Here is a 16,880-nt window from a genome sequence, read left to right as displayed (position 1 = left end):
TGTTACGTACTGTGTGTGACTGGAAATCTGTGTTATGGGAATGATCAGTTATTTTGTGTTACACAAAGGTTCCTGAATGTATCCTAGTAATTGTTATTACTGTATGTGTGTTTGTACTGTGTTAGTCATAGGATAATTGATACTAAATGCAAAATATTATTATTTGGATGAAAACAATCTAAACAAATTAAACCAATTTATTTATATTAATTAAAATGTTGTCCATATCGTTTGTTTAAGCTTTTTATTGATGTTAAAAAGAAAATTTATATATATTGATAGTTTGATTAATTCAAATAGTGCCAACTTCTGTGGTATTTACAAAGGTTAGTGAAGTCACCTATGTAGGGAGTGAGATCTGCGGAGATCGCCCAGTTACACCATTATGTAGGGAGTGAGATCTGCGGAGATCGCCCAGTTACACCATTATGTTACCACACACACACTTTGAGGTAGAGCTTTGATAAGCAGCAGCCATAGTCATAGATCTGGGTCCGTAGCCAGCAGAACAGTATTCTTCTTACTGGTATTACTGGAACTGGTGTTTAAACGTCATAATTCCACGATTTCACAACCAGAGTACATGAGCTTTCCTTCCACACCCATAGGGAGGTTGTCGAAGCTGGATAATTGGCTGAGACCAGATCAGCTTAAAATTAGATCGTAAAGACGCCATCTTGCGACTGGCCGCAAGACGCCATTTTAGAAAATGAGAGCACAAGACGCCATTTTAGATAAACTCACACTTAAGTACATATGGCGATATTACTATTAGCATCATGCAAGATTGCATCTTTCACCATTTCTCATTCACACAAATACGCACAACTGCGCTGTTAACTAGTCGCATCTTAGCGAATGCATAAGATCCTATATGAAAACGCTGTTTATTAGCTTCATGCGCACGCATTTGCCCCAAGTTAACTAGCGTCTTTATATCAAACCCCAAATACTTATACTTTACATATTCACATAAAAGGTTCCATAAGCTTTAATGTGTAAGATTCAACTTTGTTCATTTATTATAATTGCTGAGAAATGTTATTTGGTAGCTAAGGTTTAATACATAAGTCAGTCATGTTTAATATTATACTGATCTGCACTCTTTCACACCGATGATACCGGAATGCTGTTGAAAATCACAACATGCATTCTCAACTTATGGACCGAAGAGATTTAAAGCAGCAAAATGTATTTCTGTGAATGTTTGCATGAGGCAGGAAACCAGAGACCACCAGTTGTTAGACACAGTCCAGCCTCTATTTGAATCAACCTGTTAGATGCCTTGTAACAGATGCATCCTCCTTGAGGACCAATGGTATTAGCAACAAACTTCTCTATTGTGTTGTCTGTTTCTGTGAGAGTATAAACGTGTGTGTTGTGACCCCAATCTGGAGTCTTCTTGCTGAATGCTGATAGACGGGGGTTTCTTGCTGATGCCGGTATCTGGTCCAGAGCGCTGTGTATGTATAACTGTACTTGGGTCTGTATAATTCTTTGTGCTAAACTGTACTTTGATCATAGCGTGTAACTGACTGTACTTTTACTTGAATAATACTTTGTTCTTTGAAAACACATGTTCTAGGTCTAAGGTTTTTATTTACTGTCCAAGATTGACGCTTATTTGCGTACGCAGTCAGAGGTTTATAGGCAGGCTTTAGAAGGTATAGGTAGGAGCGTATAGAGGTTCAAATTCAGTATAGTTAAGGTATATACTGTATATCCCCCCTATAACTGACTGGACAGCCATAGGGAGGTATATATGGAATATTGCCCCAATACCTGACTGGCAGCTGTACCAGGGACCATTGGAGATCGGTGTAGAACAAATAGTGACCAGAGTAAGTAAAGAAGGACTCGGATGATGTAGAGGAGTAATGTATAAAGTGTTTCCTTATCACTGACCTCCTGTGTCCAATGTTCCTCGACTGACTTCTTCAACCAAGACAAAGTGACGCGTTTCTCTCCCTGCAGTAATAATACTGGTCCTACGCACACCGTGCTGTAAGTACCCCTCGCTATACTAGTAGGAATCCATGTACTATACATACACAGGAACCATAAAGCCTTTATTTGTAGACGGTGCAGGATTTAGGTGCGGAGATCCTCCGGCTCAATGGTAACGCTGCTATTGGTCACTCTGACCCCATACCAGCCAGCCCAGAACTGTGTGTCTTTTCCTCCATGTTGAAAATAAATATAGCGCACTCCTGGGCCGTAGTTCCGAAAGGTGTGCGTCATCTGAGGAAAGAAAGGGAACAGATACAGTTACACAAGTGTCAGAACTATAGCTGATAGGATAAGGGGTCTGTTCATCATGCGCTGCAGAGCGGCAGTGCTAAATTAGTATCCTACGTGCTGCAGAGCGGCAGTGCTAAATTAGTATCCTACGTGCTGCAGAGCGGCAGTGCTAAATTAGTATCCTACGTGCTGCAGTGCTAAATTAGTATCCTACGTGCTGCAGAGCGGCAGAGCTAAATTAGTATCCTAAGTGCTGCAGAGCGGCAGTGCTAAATTAGTATCCTACGTGCTGCGAGATGAGGCAGAGGATATTAAAATATCAAAGCAATTGTACATTGTTCCAGCACGAGGTGAAGTAATCTGAGAACCAGCTGTCCCTGCGATCCCTATCACCGCTACTTCTGTAACTGGGGATACCTGACGGGTGCTGTCCCCGCGATTCCCATCATCGCTACATCGGTTGATACGTTACATTGCTGGGTGTAACAGTGCGAATGTGTAAACTGAGCTAACGCACGTAATGCAGAGACACTAGATGGGCTGTGGAGGGATCTGAGCCCAGAAGGAAGGAGATGGGTCAGGGAACGGTCACCATATGACCATAGCGTCAGTTCCTACAGTCATATTCCTGAAACGTTGTATTTTTGGAGCGTGATGGATTTAGGTTTGTGTATTACTGTACAAGGATGGCGTGCCGCGTCAGGACTGAGAGCTAAGCTAAGGGGGTATCTGTGTTACCACCTGCGTGATCTTTATAATGAATAGACTCATTACTTTTATTGATTTGTACATCACCAGCTGCGGCTTGTACCAGATAGACCTTTATAAACGTATTTTCCACTGAGATCTTTTATCAGTCTGTGATTTCTGTGCTCCTGTATTTGCGCGTTGAACACAGTTTGGTTTCCTCAAAGAGTAACAGAAATAAATGTAGTTACCTGGGATTTAGAGACGCATTGCTGAGAAACGCTGCACCAGCCGGTACCCCTACGGAATAAGTATCATTACCGGCCCGACCCATACCCAGTATTCCCGTCCACTTCCTCAGGGATTCTGGGGAGCAGGTCAGACACCTCCGGGATAATTATTTATGCATGTACAGGGTACAGATACTTGTATGTATACAATGTGCTCAGACCTCTGACGCCACCTTCCCCAAAAGTCGCAGCAGTTTAAGAGCTGCGGCCAGGTGGGAAGGGGAGAGCCCTGTTCCAATTTGTTTATCTATCATTTTTTCTGGGATTATTTCATTTTAGATCCTCTTTCTTTTTTACCAAGAAACTCATCAAATCAATGCAAACGATATATTGGACCTTATTCTGAGGTTCCGCGCAGGTCGGTATGCGGTTGTCTCTAGTGAGTTCTCGCAATGTTATCTTGGCGTCTTGTGATGCCGGCTGCACTAAAGAACGGAAGTGTGGCGTGCAGTGCGTACGCAGTAAGGTGTAAGTACAGTCCAATTAGCGATCCGGCCACAAGTGACTTCTCGTGGAGCCAGTGATTATAGAAAGTTATGTATATCTGTGAAAAGTTAGATTTTATGTAGGAATAAGGATTTATTGACATATTTTGTGCTTTCCTTCATTCTCCCATAGGAGCTGTGTGTATTTCTCTAATAGTAAATGGTAAATATGTTCTGCCAACATAAGATTCTCTGCTTACTCCAGAGCTTTGTAAATAGGCCCCTTCATGGGTAATTGTTTGGCGAGTTTCCCCACCTTTTGCCAGCGGCCGTCGCTCCATTGCTTTATCACCACTTTCTCCGGCCTGAACTCTTTTAAGGTTTTCTTCTTTTCTGACTGCAGCTGGACCAGCACCTCATACCGACAGCCGCAATCTGTCCGAGCCGCAAACCTGGGCAGAAACGCGGAGAGAACAGACTACATTAATGTCTGCGCCTCCATAGTGTCCTTCCCGCGTGACACAGCGTCCGCTCACCAGTCTCTGACCACAATGTCTGGTTGTACAAGATCCATGAAGTGCTGTCTATATCCCGCTTTCCTCAGGTCAATGAGCTGGGACTTTATGCAAGTGCTGTAAGATACAGATACAGGTTATTTACCAACTAACTTCATTAACTTATTGTCATATAATTTCCCTGCTCCTCCGATATAAACCTCCCTCCTCTGTACTGTGGGGGATTCTCAGTCTGCGACTTCCTGCTGCCTCCATTCCCCTCCTCACATCATGTCACTGCCCCTGTCACATACAGCCCTGTCCTCACTGACACATCACTCATCTCCTGATATACTCTGTGCTGCTGGGGGACCCTGCTCCTCCCACTATATAACTCTCAGTCTGTGGCTTCCTGCTGCCTCCATTCCCCTCCTCACATCATGTCACTGCCCCTGTCACATACAGCCCTGTCCTCACTGACACATCACTCATCTCCTGATATACTCTGTCCTGCTGGGGACCCTGCTCCTCCCACTATATAACTCTCAGTCTGCGACTTCCTGCTGCCTCCATTCCCCTCCTCCCATCATGTCACTGCCCCTGTCACATGCAGCCCTGTCCTCACTGACACATCACTCATCTCCTGATATACTCTGTGCTGCTGGGGACCCTGCTCCTCCCACTATATAACTCTCAGTCTGTGACTTCCTGCTGCCTCCATTCCCCTCCTCCCATCATGTCACTGCCCCTGTCACATGCAGCCCTGTCCTCACTGACACAAGTGATAAATACAGATGTGTCCTCTGAGCGTATTTTGTGGTAATATTAGCATCTTATTCACACAAAACAACTGGAAGCGTCAAAACTACTTTGCTAGATCGCAGTGATTAATAGGACGTGCGACTGAGCCCGACACTGTATACCAAGTGCTCAGTGACGTGCAGTGAGGTACATGGCTGGGGAGGCACTGGCTAGTATAAGAGTTACAGATACATATATGTGCCCGGGGATACATGTGGGCATTATATAAAGGTGCTGTACAGTATATAGTGCTGGGAATTAGGTGAGGTTAGATCAGGGAGGTGCAGGAAGAGGTACACGGGGGAGGCAGCGCCTCACCTCCCATACACTTATTACTCCAGAGTTGTGACTATACAAATGATTAGAATAATACAAAGAGGAGATTTATATTATTTTCTTTAATATTTCCTTAGATTTGTTATAGTAAATACTCTGGAGTATATGACAGGAGAGGCTCTGCCTCACCTCACCGCTACACTGCCGCGGCTTTTTCTCACGCTACGTCCTGTTCTGCTTTATCTGCGACTTTGAACGTGTGTAAAACTAATTCCCGTGCCAGTAATGTCGCACCCCAGCGTCTCTAAGAGGCTGCACGTGCTGGAGTGACACGGGGGGTACGGCGTATACGCGCCAGGTGTACAAGAACCCATCTGTAGCTGCCACACGCCTTTCAGGAGAGGATTTCCTGCACATTGTCCTACTCCCCCCAGCTCAGGACCCTGCACACACGGGGACTATCAGGTGCTCAGAACACAGCCCAACTCACCCCAACATTTATTTATGTTTTATATTCAAAAAATAAAAAACAACTAAATAACAAGAGATATGGTAAGAACTTCCCTTTGTTATCTCTGTTTCTACGAAGTCCATAGGGGGTCCACAGGGTTGACCTTGGGGTATAGGTTGGGAACCAAATCCGGGCACCACGCAGTTAAAGCTTTTAGCTCCCAGGATGCACTTGGGTCCACTCTCCCTATAACCCCGCCCCCCAGCCAGAGGCACCTCAGTTTGTAAGTAGCCAAAGGCCAGAGGAGGAGAGAAAAAGAGAGAGAAAACTGGAACACTCTAGAACCATACTCACAGAAATGGGAGACGGAAAACCGGTGACCAGCCACACAGCCAATATGAAGCAAGGTGCGTCAGGGCGGGCGCCCTGTGGACCCTATGGACTTTGTAGAAACAGAGATAACAAAGGTAAGTTCTTACCATATCTCTTGTTTTCTACTTCAGGGTCCATAGGGGGTCCACAGGGTTGACCTTGGGGATGTCCCAAAGCAGTTCAACCAAGGGTGGGGACGCTCCTGTGCTGAGAGGAGAATCCTTCGCCAAAAAGGAAGCATCCTGAGAGGCAAAGGAAACCAATGCCTAGAACCTTAAAAAGGTATGGACAGAAGACCACGTGGACACCTAGTAAAGCAAAACAGCCGAGGCGCCACAACGAGCCGCCCACAAGGGTTACATGGCCCGAGAAAAAACAAGCCTCAACGACAGAAATGCCCACCCATGGGTAGGCCCCTGAGGAAGACATACGAGGCCATCCAGCCAACATTTCATTATAGGCCGGCCATCGTTTCCTGTGAAAACCAGAAACCGCAGATCACCAATAAGGAGTCCGATTACCATAAGGAACTTGAACGGATTACATAAAGCCAAAGAGGCCGGACCACAGTCAATGAGGCCACACCAGCCGAGAGGACTGGGAACTGAATGGCCGTACCATAAGTTCCAGAATAATATGGAACCTAAAAACCACTTTAAGAAGAAACACAGGGCGAGAGCAACTCACACCCTGACATAATGCCCTCCAGAAGAGGGAGCCACATGAGAACGCTCCCAATTCAGACACTCTCCTGGTTGATTTAAACACCCTGAGAGAGAGAGCTTAAACAATAGACCATGTAATGGCTATCACAACTAGCGGTTCCATTGACTGTCCCCGGAGGGAACAAAGAACCACTACTAACTCCCCAGGAGTCCCTAGGGAGGACAAATGGAGGCATAATCCAGAAAACACTCCAAAGGATGAACTGGATACCAGAGCGGAGCAATTCCATATCTTAGCCATACCGACAGTGTAGAGATCCGCACTGTCAGGAAGGCCAGGCCAAGAGTGAAACCCAAGCCAGCCGGAAGGAATGCCAGAATATCTGGAAATCCTGGACACCGGAGGATCGTATCGACAGGTACGATACCATAAGAATTATGTATGCCACAGTCCGTGGCAGATCCCAGCAAAGTCTGGCCTATCTGCTCTAAACATCTCAATGAAGACAGAGCCAGGGAAGCCCTAGAACCACGGTAGGGGCGCAGTCAAAGACAAACGATCCAGGTCCAGGGAAAAACAAGGACCCTGAGACAACAGGTCCAGATAGTGAAGCAGTAGGAACGGAGCATCGATGAGGAGACTCCGAAAATCTTAGTACCAGTGATGTCTGGGATGAACTGGAGCCCCCAGAAGGAAAGCCCCTCCGTCTCGAATTAAACTTCCGAAGACCTCGAGGAAGAAGGGAGACCGGAGGACACAGGTACACAAAGTGGAAGGACCACTTCACTGACAAAGAGTCACTGAAGGTAGCTTCAGTACTCCTAGAGCTGGACTGTAACACCGGTAATGTGTGATCGAGTCAGAAGGCAATGAGGATCAATCCCCTCAGGGAGGCCCCCTCTGCTCACCAGGAGTTGAAACCTCTCTTGGAGAAGAGACTAGACCCCGGGATGCACGTCGTGACGGCTGAGGAAGCCCGCTTCCCAATGGAGAGCTCCGGGAATAAACACTGCAGAGTTAGTCCAAGGGTCTTCTCCTGGCCATGTCAGAATGGATGACATTCCTGACATTGCCACCCAACTACCAGTGTTGCCTAGATGGAAGCCACTGTTGTGACACTGTCAGACTGAACCTATTCAGGTTTACCGTGACATATGGGTTAGGCCAGAGTGAAGGTCCAAGACAGCCTAAAGTATCAACAAGTTAAGTGGCAGGGCAGAAGCGACAGACGTCCAACTGCCCCGAAACGAATGCGGACCAGACACTGTCTGTAGCAAAGAACACCCTGGACGAGATGGCCATAGCCACCCGGACAGAGACCAACTCGCCTCCGGAGAAAGTATCATCGTTCGAACAGCGATCCGATGGAAAAAACTCGATCCATCTGGAGGGGAGTCAATTATGGCAAGGCCTGGAATGGAACTGAGCACATTCCACCCTACAAAAAAGGTAGACACTCTGGTAGACCGCGCATCACAAAGAGTAATGACATATGTCGACTGCATAGATATCCGCACACTCCAAGCTGAAGAGTGGAGATCTTGTCTTACGCCAGAAAAATTCTCAGATTCTGAGAATCCAGCAGTGCTCCCAGATTAAGAAAACCCTGTGAGGGATGCAGGGAGGACTTTTGCTCCGTTGACTAATTATCTGTGCCGAGAAGAAGCCACGGTTATCCTGACCTGACGGTAAGGTACCTTGGTGATCCTGCTAAAAGCAGGAGACCGTCCAGAGAAAGGAGCATTCGGATACACTGAACAGGTGAACTGTCAGAAAATCCAAAAAGCTGGTAAACCCCGGTGGAGTTGAGGACAGCCCCAAAAGGCAGAGCCCGAAACTTACAAGTGTTGCTGTGGCACAGCAAACCTGAACCCATGCTGATGAGAGGGCTCTGTATGTACCCGTAGGTACGTATCCTGAATACTCAGATACACCATAAAATCCCCAGGTTCCAAACATCGGATGATGGAGCATGGACGATTCCACCTGAGTCAAGGCACCGTTGGAATCTGATTCAGGGATTTGAGACAGAGTATAGGCAAAGGAGGACCAGTCGGTCACTGCCCCAGAAAGAAAGTAGAACAACCAGTCCCTCACTGAGATAGTGAGGTTGGCCGAAATAGCTCTGCTTACCACAAAGACTGTATAGCTTTCTGGGATTGTAAGGCCCTGATCGGGTCTGAAGAAGGGCCTGTGTAACAATGCCTGTGAGGAGGCCGCCTGAGCAATGGGAGGCCGTTGAGAATCAGTACCTCACTCTGGAATTCCCCAGATGTAGACCTGTCCCGTCAGGCTGAAGGTATATCCTCAGGTGTAGAAACAGGGTCAACCGGAAGTCCAGGACTGCTCGGTACTGGATATGGTGGCCCCCATGGAGGCTGACAGCCTAGGAAAAAAACAGGCCTTTAGGCTGACCCTGAGGACAAAAAGACTTAGAGTTAGTCCGAATGTAGTGGGAGTAGCTAAAGACGGTATCTCCCCATTAGTGATACTGCCAATGATGCAACGATCTTGTCAAGGTCAGGACCAAACAAGATCTTCCCCATGGAAGGAGTCTGCACCTCTGCTTTCCCATAACGCAGCCATAGGGTATTGCGGCGGATACAGTCGCCGCCGAAACCCTGAAAGTTAGAAGACCGGCATCCCATGAGGTAATCCCACATATGACCACTGCATATTTTATGTGAGCGGCAAAAGATATTTGAACCCCAGACGTATTGGAGGGGAAAAACGTCACAAAAGCATCACCATGCGATGGCCATGGTAGGACGGGCAACAGGCCCTGAAAACGAGTACATCGATTTCAGGCAAAGTTACCACCTACGGATCCGTAAAATTCGTCCAGGCCGGGATGGGAGGCGTATTAATGCCTGTAACCCGACGATTAACATACAAATCCATCCCAGAAGGGGATTTCCATTACTTGTGAGGACCCCCAGGGAATGGGAAACAGGAGGCCTTTGTGACTCCTCATATCTGGCGACAGCCAGACTCTCGCTATGAGATCCACCCGCTGGGCAGAAAACGGGAGATGTATGATACAGGTGCAGAATCGACATTCTCTATATCCAGAATGAACCTGGCCACCAGCCCCAAAGCAGAGATAATAATACTTGAAATCGGCTCCCCCCATGTGAGAGGGAAAGAGCCGAATACACCATCCAGTTCACGGCAGAGCCACTGGTCAGTAACCACAGGGCGTATATCACGCCAATTAGTATTTCGTATAAAACGACATCCACCAGGGTGGCCGTTGTGGTAATCCCTGCAAGGGGAATGACAGACCGATGTGGTATCGGAGGTAATTCATGTACTGTGAAAAACCCTGGCGGGGAACGATAGTCTGTTGCACAGGGGTAAATTGCAAGAAATTGCGAGATACCCAGAGTTCAAAGGGCAGTATGGTGAAGTAACTCCAAGCGAGTAACGACAATGGGGCCCGCCCGGCGATCCTCAAAGGAGAGGATCCTGAGAAATAAACCGCCCTTTAAGGGGGTCGTGCAAGGGGCCCCGCACCAGATGGTGCCGCATACATAAACCTTTCTGAATTAAAATCCTCCGCACTACTACCTGCAGGCCATGACTTGCAGGATAGCAATAATGGGTGCAGTATCGTGTGCAATCTCCTGGTCAGATATATCTGACTATCTTGACGGAAATATTAAGCAGCGCCATACCAGTCCTGACTGACGCTAAGATTAGCTGCAGGGACCCATTATCAGCGTATGCAACTCACAGTTCCATCTAAAATATGGCAACGTGCAGCACGCAACAGTATGTGACAAACCTCACAGATATTAACAAATATATATATGTGAGGTCTCAGAACCACCCCAGGTACACCTGTATTAGGGCAGATAAAGAAAAGGGATAGATATACACTGACAGGTGAGAGAAAAAGCAGACAGTCAGCACTAGCATAAGTCACATACAATGCAGACATATATATACATACATAAGCATGACATATAATATACTGCACAATGTCGCTACATTCAACTGCCCAGATTCAGTGTCTGGGAAGGCTATAGCGCTGTGTACACTCACCCAAAATGGCCAGGTACGCAGGGGGACTGGGCTCACTGACATCCTAAGAGTTCTGCAGCACCACAGAGAGAAAATGGCCGCTGGAGACCTCAGAAGAAGCGTGGCCCGCGGAGGAAGCAGCTCAGCGACGCCAGACTGTAGTATTGAAAGGCGCGCTGAGCTGAGGGGAGGAGCCGCTAGACAGGGAAGGCTTCCTCCCCTGGCTAGCAATTAACCCCCTGGGATGCCGGCTGCCGCTATAATCCCTGGTGGGCTGTGGACACGCGGGGTATGCCTCCAAGGAGGGGGAGCCCGCCGCCACCGCTAGCGCCTCCGGTCTGTCCCCAGAGACTGGAGGCATAAGGCTGCATGTACACGCGGGTCACCGCAAGCGGTGACCACGCAACTTACCTGTCCCCGTCGATCCGGCAGCAGCCCAGGGATTCCTCCAGAGCCCGGCTAGTACAGACTCTGGGGTCCCGCTGCGATCCCCAGATCTGTACTGGCGTCGCAGCGCCGGCGGGGTGTAGGAGCGGCAGCTTAGACGTCCATTGGACAGTCTGATGCTGCCGCTCTGAAGAGTAGTAAAAAATAATAAAAAACTCTTTTAAAATAAATTTTAAACTTAGGGGCTGCTAAGCAGCCCCCCTGCAGTAACGGTGACCCGACTCCGGCCGGGCACCAACTTAAACTGAGGTGCCTCTGGCTTGAGGGGCGGGGTTATAGGGAGAGTGGACCCAAGTGCATCCTGGGAGCTAAAAGCTTTAACTGCGTGGTGCCCGGATTTAGTTTCCAACCTATACCCCAAGGTCAACCCTGTGGACCCTGAAGTAGAAAAATATATATATACACACACTGTATATACTGTATATAGGTGGTGACTCACTGGTATGATGTAACAAAGTATTTGGTAACGGTCTCATGGTCACAGTGCAATACAGAATCATCCGGGAGCTCCTCCACTGCCCATTGGTCACCTCCATTAGTCCCTATCAGCCAGGACTGGAAACCCTCTGAGGACAGACAGATACAGCCAGAAGTCAGAGCGTAGAATCAGCGTTATAGACAGAAGTCAGAGCGTAGAGTCAGCGTTATAGACAGATACAGACAGAAGTCAGAGCGTAGAATCAGCGTTATAGACAGAAGTCAGAGCGTAGAATCAGCGTTATAGACAGAAGTCAGAGCGTAGAATCAGCGTTATAGACAGATACAGACAGAAGTCAGAGCGTAGAGTCAGCGTTATAGACAGAAGTCAGAGCGTAGAATCAGCGTTATAGACAGAAGTCAGAGCGTAGAGTCAGCGTTATAGACAGATACAGACAGAAGTCAGAGCGTAGAGTCAGCGTTATAGACAGAAGTCAGAGCGTAGAATCAGCGTTATAGACAGAAGTCAGAGCGTAGAATCAGCATTATAGACAGATACAGACAGAAGTCAGAGCGTAGAATCAGCGTTATAGACAGAAGTCAGAGCGTAGAATCAGCGTTATAGACAGAAGTCAGAGCGTAGAATCAGCATTATAGACAGATACAGACAGAAGTCAGAGCGTAGAATCAGCGTTATAGACAGAAGTCAGAGCGTAGAATCAGCGTTATAGACAGAAGTCAGAGCGTAGAATCAGCGTTATAGACAGAAGTCAGAGCGTAGAATCAGCGTTATAGACAGAAGTCAGAGCGTAGAATCAGCGTTATAGACAGAAGTCAGAGCGTAGAATCAGCGTTATAGACAGAAGTCAGAGCGTAGAATCAACGTTATAGACAGATACAGACAGAAGTCAGAGCGTAGAGTCAGCGTTATAGACAGAAGTCAGAGCGTAGAATCAGCATTATAGACAGAAGTCAGAGCGTAGAATCAGCGTTATAGACAGATACAGACAGAAGTCAGAGCGTAGAGTCAGCGTTATAGACAGAAGTCAGAGCGTAGAATCAGCGTTATAGACAGAAGTCAGAGCGTAGAGTCAGCGTTATAGACAGATACAGACAGAAGTCAGAGCGTAGAGTCAGCGTTATAGACAGAAGTCAGAGCGTAGAATCAGCGTTATAGACAGAAGTCAGAGCGTAGAATCAGCATTATAGACAGATACAGACAGAAGTCAGAGCGTAGAATCAGCGTTATAGACAGAAGTCAGAGCGTAGAATCAGCGTTATAGACAGAAGTCAGAGCGTAGAATCAGCATTATAGACAGATACAGACAGAAGTCAGAGCGTAGAATCAGCGTTATAGACAGAAGTCAGAGCGTAGAATCAGCGTTATAGACAGAAGTCAGAGCGTAGAATCAGCGTTATAGACAGAAGTCAGAGCGTAGAATCAGCGTTATAGACAGAAGTCAGAGCGTAGAATCAGCGTTATAGACAGAAGTCAGAGCGTAGAATCAGCGTTATAGACAGAAGTCAGAGCGTAGAATCAACGTTATAGACAGATACAGACAGAAGTCAGAGCGTAGAATCAGCGTTATAGACAGAAGTCAGAGCGTAGAATCAGCGTTATAGACAGAAGTCAGAGCGTAGAGTCAGCGTTATAGACAGATACAGACAGAAGTCAGAGCGTAGAGTCAGCGTTATAGACAGAAGTCAGAGCGTAGAATCAGCATTATAGACAGAAGTCAGAGCGTAGAATCAGCGTTATAGACAGATACAGACAGAAGTCAGAGCGTAGAGTCAGCGTTATAGACAGAAGTCAGAGCGTAGAATCAGCGTTATAGACAGAAGTCAGAGCGTAGAGTCAGCGTTATAGACAGATACAGACAGAAGTCAGAGCGTAGAGTCAGCGTTATAGACAGAAGTCAGAGCGTAGAATCAGCGTTATAGACAGAAGTCAGAGCGTAGAATCAGCGTTATAGACAGAAGTCAGAGCGTAGAATCAGCGTTATAGACAGAAGTCAGAGCGTAGAATCAGCGTTATAGACAGAAGTCAGAGCGTAGAATCAGCGTTATAGACAGATACAGACAGAAGTCAGAGCGTAGAATCAGCGTTATAGACAGAAGTCAGAGCGTAGAATCAGCGTTATAGACAGAAGTCAGAGCGTAGAATCAGCGTTATAGACAGAAGTCAGAGCGTAGAATCAGCGTTATAGACAGAAGTCAGAGCGTAGAATCAGCGTTATAGACAGAAGTCAGAGCGTAGAATCAGCGTTATAGACAGAAGTCAGAGCGTAGAATCAGCGTTATAGACAGAAGTCAGAGCGTAGAATCAGCGTTATAGACAGAAGTCAGAGCGTAGAATCAGCGTTATAGACAGAAGTCAGAGCGTAGAATCAGCGTTATAGACAGAAGTCAGAGCGTAGAATCAGCGTTATAGACAGAAGTCAGAGCGTAGAATCAGCGTTATAGACAGAAGTCAGAGCGTAGAATCAGCGTTATAGACAGAAGTCAGAGCGTAGAATCAGCGTTATAGACAGATACAGACAGAAGTCAGAGCGTAGAGTCAGCGTTATAGACAGATACAGACAGAAGTCAGAGCGTAGAATCAGCGTTATAGACAGAAGTCAGAGCGTAGAATCAGCGTTATAGACAGAAGTCAGAGCGTAGAATCAGCGTTATAGACAGAAGTCAGAGCGTAGAATCAGCGTTATAGACAGAAGTCAGAGCGTAGAGTCAGCGTTATAGACAGATACAGACAGAAGTCAGAGCGTAGAATCAGCGTTATAGACAGATACAGACAGAAGTCAGAGCGTAGAATCAGCGTTATAGACAGAAGTCAGAGCGTAGAATCAGCGTTATAGACAGAAGTCAGAGCGTAGAGTCAGCGTTATAGACAGATACAGACAGAAGTCAGAGCGTAGAGTCAGCGTTATAGACAGAAGTCAGAGCGTAGAATCAGCGTTATAGACAGAAGTCAGAGCGTAGAATCAGCGTTATAGACAGATACAGACAGAAGTCAGAGCGTAGAATCAGCGTTATAGACAGAAGTCAGAGCGTAGAATCAGCGTTATAGACAGATACAGACAGAAGTCAGAGCGTAGAGTCAGCGTTATAGACAGATACAGACAGAAGTCAGAGCGTAGAATCAGCGTTATAGACAGAAGTCAGAGCGTAGAATCAGCGTTATAGACAGAAGTCAGAGCGTAGAATCAGCGTTATAGACAGAAGTCAGAGCGTAGAATCAGCGTTATAGACAGAAGTCAGAGCGTAGAATCAGCGTTATAGACAGAAGTCAGAGCGTAGAATCAGCGTTATAGACAGAAGTCAGAGCGTAGAATCAGCGTTATAGACAGAAGTCAGAGCGTAGAATCAGCGTTATAGACAGAAGTCAGAGCGTAGAATCAGCGTTATAGACAGAAGTCAGAGCGTAGAATCAGCGTTATAGACAGAAGTCAGAGCGTAGAATCAGCGTTATAGACAGAAGTCAGAGCGTAGAATCAGCGTTATAGACAGAAGTCAGAGCGTAGAATCAGCGTTATAGACAGATACAGACAGAAGTCAGAGCGTAGAGTCAGCGTTATAGACAGATACAGACAGAAGTCAGAGCGTAGAATCAGCGTTATAGACAGAAGTCAGAGCGTAGAATCAGCGTTATAGACAGAAGTCAGAGCGTAGAGTCAGCGTTATAGACAGAAGTCAGAGCGTAGAGTCAGCGTTATAGACAGATACAGACAGAAGTCAGAGCGTAGAATCAGCGTTATAGACAGATACAGACAGAAGTCAGAGCGTAGAATCAGCGTTATAGACAGAAGTCAGAGCGTAGAATCAGCGTTATAGACAGAAGTCAGAGCGTAGAATCAGCGTTATAGACAGAAGTCAGAGCGTAGAGTCAGCGTTATAGACAGATACAGACAGAAGTCAGAGCGTAGAGTCAGCGTTATAGACAGAAGTCAGAGCGTAGAATCAGCGTTATAGACAGAAGTCAGAGCGTAGAATCAGCGTTATAGACAGATACAGACAGAAGTCAGAGCGTAGAATCAGCGTTATAGACAGAAGTCAGAGCGTAGAGTCAGCGTTATAGACAGAAGTCAGAGCGTAGAGTCAGCGTTATAGACAGATACAGACAGAAGTCAGAGCGTAGAATCAGCGTTATAGACAGAAGTCAGAGCGTAGAATCAGCGTTATAGACAGAAGTCAGAGCGTAGAGTCAGCGTTATAGACAGATACAGACAGAAGTCAGAGCGTAGAATCAGCGTTATAGACAGATACAGACAGAAGTCAGAGCGTAGAGTCAGCGTTATAGACAGAAGTCAGAGCGTAGAGTCAGCGTTATAGACAGATACAGACAGAAGTCAGAGCGTAGAATCAGCGTTATAGACAGAAGTCAGAGCGTAGAGTCAGCGTTATAGACAGATACAGACAGAAGTCAGAGCGTAGAATCAGCGTTATAGACAGATACAGACAGAAGTCAGAGCGTAGAATCAGCGTTATAGACAGATACACTCTCATATTATTATACAGTAATAATATATTATTATTATACAGATAGTGGGGAGAGGAACAGACAGAAGTCAGAGCGTAGAATGAGCGTTATAGGCAGATACTCTGTGTTACTGTATAATAATATGAGAGTGTAACTGCAGATAGTGGGGAGAGGAACAGACAGAAGTCAGAGCGTAGAGTCTCTGTTATAGGCAGATCCACTCTCATATTATTATACAGTAACACAGAGTAACTGCAGATAGTGGGGAGAGGAGCAGCAGACTCTGTGCTGGGGACTCTTCTAGTTATAAAACAAGAGATATGGTAAGAACTTCCCTTTGTTATCTCTGTTTATACGAAGTCCATAGGGTCCACAGGGTTGACCTTGGGGTATAGGTTGGGAACCAAATCCGGGCACCACGCAGTTAAAGCTTTTAGCTCCCAGGATGCACTTGGGTCCACTCTCCCTATAACCCCGCCCCCCAGCCAGAGGCACCTCAGTTTGTAAGTAGCCAAAGGCCAGAGGAGGAGAGAAAAAGAGAGAGAAAACTGGAACACTCTAGAACCATACTCACAGAAATGGGAGACGGAAAACCGGTGACCAGCCACACAGCCAATATGAAGCAAGGTGCGTCAGGGCGGGCGCCCTGTGGACCCTATGGACTTTGTAGAAACAGAGATAACAAAGGTAAGTTCTTACCATATCTCTTGTTTTCTACTTCAGGGTCCATAGGGGGTCCACAGGGTTGACCTTGGGGATGTCCCAAAGCAGTTCAACCAAGGGTGGGGACGCTCCTGTGCTGAGAGGAGA

The 16,880-nt window shown here is 46.7% G+C and overlaps 1 protein-coding gene across 1 annotated transcript in view; it reads right to left on the bottom strand.

The window, feature by feature from the left end:
- Window positions 1-999: 999 nt before the first annotated feature.
- Window positions 1,000-16,880, bottom strand: part of LOC148476831 (F-box only protein 44-like) — a 33,983-nt gene continuing 18,102 nt past the window's right edge. The window contains exons 3-6 of the mRNA XM_088457583.1: window positions 11,616-11,742; window positions 4,180-4,275; window positions 3,960-4,095; window positions 1,000-2,241 (exon numbers count right to left, since the gene is read on the bottom strand). Coding sequence (XP_088313709.1) covers window positions 2,092-2,241; window positions 3,960-4,095; window positions 4,180-4,275; window positions 11,616-11,742 — 509 coding nt within the window. The 3' untranslated portion in view covers window positions 1,000-2,091. The remainder of the gene's footprint in view (window positions 2,242-3,959; window positions 4,096-4,179; window positions 4,276-11,615; window positions 11,743-16,880) is intronic.

Source organism: Taudactylus pleione, unplaced genomic scaffold (genome assembly GCF_031769625.1).
Source record: "Taudactylus pleione unplaced genomic scaffold, aTauple2 ptg000770l, whole genome shotgun sequence".
In the NCBI taxonomy this organism is placed as follows: Eukaryota; Metazoa; Chordata; class Amphibia; order Anura; family Myobatrachidae; genus Taudactylus; species Taudactylus pleione.
Note: the sequence above shows the minus strand (reverse complement) of the source record. Positions and strands in the feature narration are given on the sequence as shown.